At 51.6% G+C, this 9,923-nt stretch overlaps 1 protein-coding gene across 1 annotated transcript; it reads left to right on the top strand.

Annotated features, from left to right (window-relative positions):
• The first annotated feature begins 704 nt into the window (after positions 1-704).
• On the top strand, positions 705-6,333 carry LOC128341724 (uncharacterized). The gene is made up of 2 exons (XM_053288169.1): positions 705-1,737; positions 5,285-6,333. Exons 1-2 carry the CDS (start codon positions 1,584-1,586, stop codon positions 5,815-5,817), a joined length of 687 nt encoding a protein of 228 aa, XP_053144144.1. The 5' UTR covers positions 705-1,583; the 3' UTR covers positions 5,818-6,333.
• The last annotated feature ends 3,590 nt before the right edge of the window (positions 6,334-9,923 follow it).

Below are 9,923 nucleotides of genomic sequence, written 5' to 3'. Positions count from 1 at the left end.
TAGAGTAATGTGCCTAACTAACATATGTGTGTGCAATCAGTAATTACAGCTATCTAACAATCTAACAAATCCTAAGAAAACATTTAGAGAGAAACAGAGAAAGAAGAAGGAGGAAGGGGGGGCTTAGGAAGGGGGTTGCAGTGATTAGTAAGGAGGAGGAAAGTAGTGAGCAGGCTAGACTGTGCATTGAATAGGCATCTCACCAGATTCATGAAGAAGGCTTCAAAGGAATTGTTCATTGCTGGAACTTGAGAGTGATGCAGGCTTCAGATGGAGGAGAAATGCGAGTGCTGGAGAACAGGAGCCTGGGGTGCAAGCTTCAAGTAGTCTAACAGGTTGGGGTCAGCTGCTCAGAGCAAAGTGAAGCACCATGGCTGAGTAGTCTGGACTTCTCTCTGTGCAGCAGAAGTCACAGACAGTTCCTGTCCATGGACAGAGTTCCTGCTTTTAGCCCCATGGCTTTAGCAGCAAAATATGGGATGGGTCTTGAGCAAGTATGCTTGTTAGGCAAAGGTTGCTAGCTCTCTATCCAGTATTCCCCTCCCCTTCGCCTTGTGCGGGGGGGAGGGAGTTTGTCTCAGCCACCCTGGACATGAGGCCCTAGAAGTGGCCTGATTGGCCAATTTGCAAAAAGGGGCGTGGTTTTGGCTGCAGCACGGTCGATCCACGCCTCTACTCTTCAGTTCTTTTCAGGATCTGCATGAGGAAGGAGCTCTTTACTTGGGCTCCTTCCACTTAGGCCTGGGGAGAGTTCGCCCAGGAGCGGGCGTGGCAGTTCTCCAGCGGGTTCCTTCAGGTCCTGCTGTGCAGGGCATTAGGTAGACAAGTCTCCAGGCTTTGCAGAATACCAGCGGGGCTCTGTGGCCTGTGGGCCCGATCGCAGCCTTCTCCAGCGTCCTGTTCCGGCATCTGCATCACGACAGGGCTTTGGCCCTTTGGTTTGTTGCAGGCCCAGGAGGGCCGTGGGGTGGGGCATTTTGCAAGTTTTTCTACAGCTTTCTTTGCTCTCCTGATCTTTGGAAGGGGTTTCTGGCTGCTTTTGGGGGCCTTGTTGTGAGGGGTTGTTGCTGGGCTTTCGAGTTGGCTTCTGGGGTTTTTTCCTTGAGCTTTGGTATTCCCTGGGGGTGGCTAAGGTTTTTTCCCTTCGTGCAAACCTCTCCCACATCCATAGGGTTGCTCTGTAGAGCAAGAATTGGGGGTTGGCTTCTCCTCCTAATATTGGTTGAGGGCTTGTGGATGTTTTCACGATGCCCAGGAAAGCTAAGGAGAAAAAGGGTGGGAAGCCTGTTAGGCAGCCCAAAGCCCCCCCCCCTCTTCCTCGGATGAGGATGATGAAGAAATGGCCCTTATTAGGGGCTTGATTGGTAGGATGGAGGCCTTGGAGAAGTCTCGCAGCGCTCCTTCTGATAAGGGTGCTGGTCCTTCTGGCGGGGTGGTGGTGTCCCTCCTCCCAAGGTGCCTCGCAGGACCGGGGGGGCTGCCCGGAATCAGCTTTTAAAATCACTCTCTAGTAGGTTGGAGGCGTTGGAAAAGGGGGGGGGGCAGCCAGCCCGGCTCCTCCCTCAGGTCCGCAAGATCCATCCATGCCTGATGACCTGGTTCCTGGAAGGCCTGCTCCTGTGGCTCCATTGCCGTCGCCTGAGGACCCGGCTCCTGTGCTGCCTGCTCCGTCGCTTCCACTGCCTGCTGCGCCGGTTGAACCTCCGCCTGTGGACCCTCGAGTACCGGTGGCCCCGGGTGAGCCAGCAGCACCTACACCTCCCAGCGGCACCGGCCAGTGGCCCTATGTACCCTGGCCGATGCCAGCGAGCGGGAGTTGGGGAGTACACTCATATTGGCCTCCTTATACACATCCTTGGGGTTTAGGTCCCCCTGTTAGTATACCGGGGGTTACTGCTGGCCTGCAAGGGGCGGCTGAGTGGGTATGGATGGGCGCTGTGCCCCCAGGTACTCCGGTTGCCCCACCTGCAGGTGTGATCCCTAGCCCAGTTCCAGCGATTTCTGGTACCACATGTCACTATCCCATGGGGATTCTCCCCGCCAGTTATCATGCCCCATACGGTGGCATGGGGCTGCTGCTTGGTGACCACTTACTGCCTGCTACCAAGGAAAAGATTTTGAAGGGAGAGTATATTGACATTTTTAGTCTCCTTTTTCGCGAGCCAGGAGTAAAACATAAAGAAGGGAAATCCTTTAAGGACCACGAGGCCACTAAGCGTAAGCCAGTTGAGAAGACGTGGAATAACTGGTTGTCAGGATTTACCATTTATATGGGCGTCATAGTTCAGGCGCAGCCTGCCCGTGGCCCGGCGCTTTTAAAATACATGGATATGATCCATAGGGCAGTGTCCGATTTTGCCGGCTCCTCTTAGATCCGGTATGATAAGAGTTTTCGCATGAGGGCTGCCTTGGACCCTTCCCTACCGTGGGACACCCCTTTACAGGAATTGTGGTTAGTTATTATGTCCCCGCCCCGCCCCATAGAAGGGGATCGGTCAGACAGTGGCCACCTGTTATCTAGGGCAGCGGTCCCATCGACATCGGGCGGGGCTGGCCAGCAGTGGGTTCAACTCCACCTGGTCTGCTGGGAGTACAATACCCACGGTAAGTGTGCCCGGTCCCCTTGCCGCTTCAAACGTGCATGTGGCGTGTGTGGGGCCAAGCATCCTAGCTCTGCCTGCCCTAGGGCCAAGTTCAGTAGCTCAGGGTCCAAGTTCCGGCCCGGCAGCAACAACAAGAAGGGTGCCCCTCCTCCACCCCCTGTGGGAAAAGGGCCCCAGCCCCATCAAGCTTGATGTACTGGAGCTTTTGCTCCGGGACTATCCAGAGCGGGTTGTGGCTGCCTATTTGAACCAGGGTTTCCGGGAAGGTTTTAGGATACCGTCTTCGGCCCGTCGTGGGCTTAGTAGCTCTCGTAACTTGAGGTCTGTCATAGGTAAGGAACAGGTGGTTCTCAAGAAAATCAATAAGCAGGGGGCAGCTGGTAGGGTTTTGGGTCCGTTCGAGAGCACTCCCTTCCCGGGTTTGACGGTCTTGCCCCTGGGGGTGGTCCCTAAGAAGGTACCTGGCGAATTTGGGTTAATTCACCATCTATCTCACCCTCGGGGGTCATCAGTGAATGATGGCATCCTGGATAGTTTGTGCTCAGTACGATACGCATCTTTTGATGATGCTGTCTGGGTGGTTAGTGGCCTGGGACCAGGGGCCCTTATGGCCAAGTGTGATATCAAGTCCGCCTTCCGCTTGCTGCCCGTTCACCCCAGTGATTTTGAGCTGCTGGGCTTCGCCTTTGCCGGGCGATTCTATTTTGACCGTGCCCTGCCCATGGGCTGCTCCATTTCTTGCGCAGCTTTTGAGGCTTTCAGTACATTTCTGGAATGGGCAGTGCAGCGGAGGGCGGGGCTTATATCCACCTCGCATTACCTGGTTGATTTTCTTTTTGTAGGGCGGGGCTATTCTGAGGAATGCCAGCATTTGCTTCGCTCCTTTATGGAGCTGGCGGACGAGCTGGGGGTCCCTTTGGCAAGGGACAAAATGGAAGGCCCCATCACGAGGCTCTCCTTTTTGCGGATTGAACTTGACTCAGTTGCTGGTTGTTCAAGGTTACCCCAGGAAAAATTGTTGGCCCTTCTGGACCTAGTTAGGGCAGCTGGCCGAGCCCAAAAAATTACCCTGAGGGATTTACAAGTGTTAGTGGGCCATCTTAATTTTGCATGTAGGGTGGTGGCCCCAAGTCAGGCATTTTTGCGGCGGCTGTGTGATATGATGGCTGGCCTTTGGGCCCCCCATCATGGGGTCAGGATTACTGAGGGCGCTAGAGCTGACCTCTCCCTTTGGGAATCCTTTCTGTTGGGTTTCAATGGGGTAGCCTTTTGGAGGAATGAACTGTTAGTGGAGGCTGACCTACAAGTCCATTCCAATGCAGCAGGTGGAGTGGGTTTTGGGGTCTATTTTAGGGGTCGCTGGTGTGCGGCCCTCTGGCCCGTCGAGTGGGTGAGGCAAGGGTTAGGTAGGGATCTTACGTTTCTGGAGCTTTTTCCTATCGTAGTTGCAATGCACATTTGGGCCGACGAGTCTTCTAACTCGTTGGTCCGGTTCTGGTGTGACAACCAGGCAGTAGTGCAGGTCATCAACTCACAAACCTCTTGCTCCCGGAGGTTTATGGGGCTGGTAGGGGCCCTGGTGTTGCAGTGCCTCCGGGCTAACATCTTGTTCCGGTCCCGGCATGTTCCGGGCGTGCGCAACGACATAGCTGATGCTCTGTCTCGTTTTCAGTTGCACAGGTTCAGACAGCTCCCGGGGCGGCACTGCAACCGGATCTCATGCCTGCCTTTCTGTGGCAGCTTGGCAGTTGGAGGCACAACAGGCCATAGCGGCGTCTCTGGTGCCCAGCACCAGAGCCAGTTATCCGGCTAAGCTTCAGGCCTTTTCCTTGTTTTGAGGATCTGAAGCTTTGGAGGAGGTTTGGCCTGTTCCAGTGTGCCAGCTGCAACAGTTCCTCGTTATGTTACGTAGGGCGGGGCGGGCTGTGTCCACGCTTGGCGGCTACTTAGCTGCTCTGGCCTTTACAGCACAGGTAAAAGGGGTTAGTGATTTTTCAGCGGATCCTCGGGTATGGCGCATGCTCGAGGGCTGGTCCAGGGAGAACCTGGGCAGCCTCGACTCTAGACGTCCTTTCACCATAGATTTGGTTGCCGCAGTGCTGCGGCAACTTGAGGCCTGCTGTGCTAACCAGTGGGAGGTAACTCTTTTTCGGGCGGCTGTTTTAGTCGCCTTTTTCGGCGCCTTTTGTCCAGGTGAGTTGCTACCATGGAACAGGGGCTCCCCGAGGGACCGTTGTTTGCAATTTTCTGATTTGTCACTCAGTGACGGGGTGGCACAGCTTTTTCTACGCCGTTCTAAGACAGATCAACACAGTAAAGGGCAGTTGGTGCGCTTGGCGGCTGCCTCTGACCCTGGCATTTGCCCGGTGATCGCCTTGCAGCACTACGCAGCCCTCGGGCCTGCCTCAGCGGGGTGCCTGTTTGTCCACGCGAATCAGGCACCTCTTACCCAATACCAGTTCCTGGCAGTGGTAAGAAGGGCATTGGTTGCAGCTGGGGTGCCGCCTGAAGGTCTCACATTACACTCCTTCAGGTTTGGGGCAGCTACTACAGCTTCCTGGTTGGGCCTACAAGAGGCCGTGGTACGGCGGATCGGCCGGTGGAAGTCCGTGGCGGTCAGGCGTTCTGTGCACTGACAGCGGACTATATTATCTGGATTGATCGAATTTTCTTTTTGGCAGGTGCTGGTGGGGCAGCGGCTCCTGTACGGGTCCTGATCTGTGGCCATTCGTTGGTCTTTTGGGCCTTCAAGCAGACCAGCACCTCCCACTGGGATTCACAGCTGGGGTTTGGACGAAGAGCCCTGGTGTATTGGTTGGGCATGCGGGACATGCTGTGGAGTCAGCTGCTCCCGGTCATTAAGGATCACTTAGCTAGATTCCCTGTGCCCACCGTTCTTGTCCTTCACTTGGGTGAGAATGACTTAGGCAGGCGGACTGGCCTGTCCATGGTGCAGCAAGCCGCCTCCGATTTGACCGTACTGCGCAGGTGGATGCCCGGGTTTCGTATCCTCTGGATCAATTGGCTTCAGCGCAGGGTTTGGCACGCTGCGTTTAATGGGTTTAAGTTAGAAAAGGCCTGGCGCAAGGTTTCGGCCGCCATAGGTAAGTTAGTTTTGGCGGCTGGGGGGGACATCATTAGGCAACCTGATTTAGCAGCTCGCTTCCACGAGCTATATCGCCCGGATGGTGTTCACCTTTCCGAGGCTGGGTGAGATTTGTATTTATGCAATATTCGGAATGGGCTTGCTGCACTGTTGGATGGCATGGGGCAGGGAGGCCAAGCAAGGGCTGACCTCCCTGGGTGGCAGTAACAGTGTGGGCTAAGGGGTAAGTGGTTGGTTAGAGTATGGTGAGCACCCTTGGATATTGTAAGGTGGAATGGTCAATCGCTCCTTTGTAGCCTGTGCGGCACGGGGAGAAATTGATTGCCAGGAAACCTGCTTAAGGATTTCATCAACCTTTGGGCTGTGCAGTCCGGGGTGGGTGAAGACCTTGAGCTGTCCAGATCCCCTCTTCTCTGGAGGGCGGTTGGCTTTGAAGGAGACAGGTGGGGTATACCCGCTTGTTTCCTGAGCCAGGGTGTGTCGCCCATGTCAGGTGATGAATAGGATGGTAGCATCCTAGCTCACGCCTAGGGGCCCGCACTGTTCTATGTTGGTGATTAATCACCTGGTTTACAGTCCGCCTATGCCTATGTGTTTATTAATAAACGTGGCCCGTTTCATCCATTTAACGTCTCTGTGTCTTCTTGGGCCGGGGTCTGGGGACAAAGCCTTATTCTTTATAGTTGTATCTTCCTTTGATCTCCATAGAGTCTATTCAAAATATCCTCATCCTTCCTGGGTCCCCAGAAAGGTGACAATCTGCTGTTTCCTTCTGGATATTGTCTTTTAATTATTCAGGCAGTCCAGGGAGATCTTAATCCCATCTTCTGTAAACTGCTATCTTGGGGAGGGGACGTTCTATTTTGGCAAAAGCAAATCTGCATCTCTGAGCTGCAAATGGGCATCTTCTCTTGTCCCCAGATTTGGGTCCTGGTCCCAGGAGGTGTTAAAAGGTGTTAGTAGAAAGGACTAAATCTACAGGTGTTTTCCTAGAGTGGAGTTTCTATAGACAGCAACTGAGTATCTGCTTTGGACATAGCAGAGCAATCATTGACAAGAATTAACACAGACCTTGCAGGAGGAAGTGAGAGTTCAATTTCTCACTTCTTCCAGGGCGCTGAGCAGAAAGAGTGGGAAGAGCGGGCTAAGCCGAGCCGGAGCGGGCAGGGGCTGGGGAGCTTGGGGGCCACATGGCTTTTGTTTGCAACAAAACAAAACAAAACCTCTCTCCGGGCTAAGGGGCGGGCTACAGGAGTGGGTTAGCTGCTCCAGAACCACCGGGCTTGGCTGCGAGCCCGGTGGTTCTTACGATCACAAAAATCGGGCTAGGTTTTCCTAGCCCGATTTTTGTCATTGTAAGAATAGCCCCATTGTCTGATAATGGTTTAGATTTTAGCATTTGGATCTCTATGGCCTGGCCTTTGTGTTTCTTTGAGTACCCATTTCACAATACAATGCTGGATTGCCTCTTCCTTCACAGAGCAGGAAGCAGAGGCAGTCATGAGACCTGAGTGTCAGTTCACCTTGAGTTCAGGCATTTAACTGAACTTTTAATAAAATGGAATCAGACACAGACCTGAATCCTACAAAATTTCTGGGTTGGTATTCTGGGTTTAATGTTGGGGGGCGGGGGTCCCCAACACAGAAGAAGGCAACCAAGACGGTCAGGGGTCTGGAGCAGCTTCCTTATGAGGCAAGGCTACAGCATCTGGGGCTCTTTACTTTGGAAAAGAGGCAACTAAGGTGAGACATGACTGAGGTGTATAAAATTATGCATGGATTAGAGAGAGTAGACTGTTGACATCTAATGGCACAGTGGGGAAAAAACTTGACCAGCAAACCAGAGGTTGCCGGTTTGAATCCCCACTAGTATGTATGTTTCCCAGACTATAGGAAACACCTATATCAGGCAGCAGCAATATAGGATGATGCTGAAACGCATCATCTCACACTGCATGGGAGATGGCAATGGTAAATCCCACCTGTATTCTACCAAAGACAAACACAGGGCTCTGCGGTTGTAAGGAGTCGACACTGACTCGACGGCACACATTACCTTTAGAGAGATTGGAAAGAGAGAAATTTTTCTCCCTCTCTCACATCACTAGAACCAGGGAACTGACAAGTGAAAGTACTTTTTCTCACAGCACATAATTAATCTATGGAATCCGTTGCCATGGGATGTGGTGATGGCCACCAGCTTGGGTGGCTTTAAAGGTGGCATAAACAAATCCATGGCGGAGAAGTCTATCAATGGCTACTAGTCTGGTGGCTGTGGACCACCTCCAGCCTCTGAATCCCAGTTGTAGGAAAGCAACAGCAGAAGAAAGAGCAGGCCCTCACCACTTGCCTGTGGTCTTCCCAGAGGCATCTGGTGGTCCACTGTTTGAAGCAGGATGCTGGACTAGATAGACCTTGGGCCTGATTTAGCTGGGCTAGTCTTTTGTTAACATTACAATGCTGGGTGTGTATGGTATATACACAGATCTTCAACCAGGGTGGTTGTTTCCAGTAAAAGGGCTAGGAGTCAGGGAACGTTTGTTGTATCCATCACAAGCACCTCAGTAACTTATGAGTCTAGCTCTTAAAATATGAAGTTTGAATATTATTAATGACTCCATTACACATGTAAAGACATGCTTTGGCAGAGAGAAACCTTTCCAGCTTTTTGGTGAAAGGTGTCCTCTAATTCCACTTCCTAGCTGATGGATATCTACGTTGGGCATTACTGTATTATATAGTGGTGTGAAGAATTTACTTGGTTTGGTGTTCATAGAGTTAATTGATTGTTTATGTCTCTGAGAGAATTTCTGAGAAATAGTTAATGATTGACAGATTTAGCTGAGATAAACCAAAGAAGCTAAGGCTTGATACATCTTTGTGGATTTCTCACTCACTCTGAGGAAATCCACCTAAGGATGCAGTAAGTCCACCTTTTTTAAAAATGTAAACATTCCAGGCACCCCCGAATCAGGCCCAAACCGCTTTGAATTCGAACCAGGCTGGGCCCCTCATTCGGGATACCAAAATAAAAAATGCCTGGTTTGGTTCGAGTCCAATATGGACTTGAACAGAACCAGGCAAACTGGTTATGTGCACATCCCTGGTCTTAAAAGGATGAAACAGAGCTACTCATAGACAAAGAAGCTGTTTCTACAAACTTGGAAGCAGGGGCGTAGCAAGGTTGGAGGGGGCCCAGAGACAAGATTTTAAAATGGGCCCCTCGCTGATATACGCACACAAACACACTTCACAATATATAGTGCACTCACACTCACATCCCCATTATGAATACGGTGAAAATCTAGTTCACATTGAATCTAGTTTTTTTACTCTCTGCTCCTGCCAATCTCCAAGAGACTCAACATAATTCATAGGGGGTGCAACATGGGCGGGTGGGGAGTCATGTGATGTGCCTCTGGGGGGCCCCTCGAGGCAGTGGGGCCCCAAGACGACTGCCTCCCCTTGCCTAATGGTAGTTACGCCCCTGCTTGGAAGGCCTTCTAGGCATGCAATTGAGGTCCCAATTGTGATTATATTTATATACATTTGTACTCTTAAATTGTACTCTTTTCTTCAGTAAAGTTTGCCAAATTCAACCAACCCCTTGGTGTCAAACTCTATAGTCGCATCAGTGAGTTCTTGCAAACATGTTTTCTCTAGCTGTGCATCTGCACGTGAAGTCTCACAGGGAATCCAGGAGTTAGCAAAGATTACTCTCCCCCTTAGAATTGACAAAATCATAGTGATTTATTCTCCCCAAAGCTAATGGCATCTTGTCTAAAGGTTGTTGCTGAAACAAAAAACATAAGCATCGGAACCAAGAGGCAGATATGGCACCTTCTTGCAACTACTGAATGCCTGAAACCACTGCTACATAAATGCCTCCTGTGCCAATGGACATTGGGGCTTAGATCAAGGCAGGGCAGGGATTCTGCGGCTGTGAAGTTGAACACCACCAAAACAGAAGTCCTGGCTTGATTCCATCTTTACTAGTGAAGTCAATGCAGCCTCCATCTTGCAAGAGAGTTTGGACTTCTGGGAATTAGCTGGATCTGAAGACCACTGGATAAATGACCACAACAGGTGTAATCCCTAGACTGATGCTGTTGTTGCTGGTTGTGCTTGTAGCCTGTGAGACGCTCAAGACAAAGTGCCCACGGATTTGGATAAGGGAACAGACAGACCCTCTGAATTATTACCGGCCGGGAGAC

This window comes from Hemicordylus capensis, chromosome 2 (assembly GCF_027244095.1).
Source record: "Hemicordylus capensis ecotype Gifberg chromosome 2, rHemCap1.1.pri, whole genome shotgun sequence".
NCBI lineage: Eukaryota > Metazoa > Chordata > Lepidosauria > Squamata > Cordylidae > Hemicordylus > Hemicordylus capensis.
This window is presented reverse-complemented; position numbering and strand designations above follow the sequence as displayed.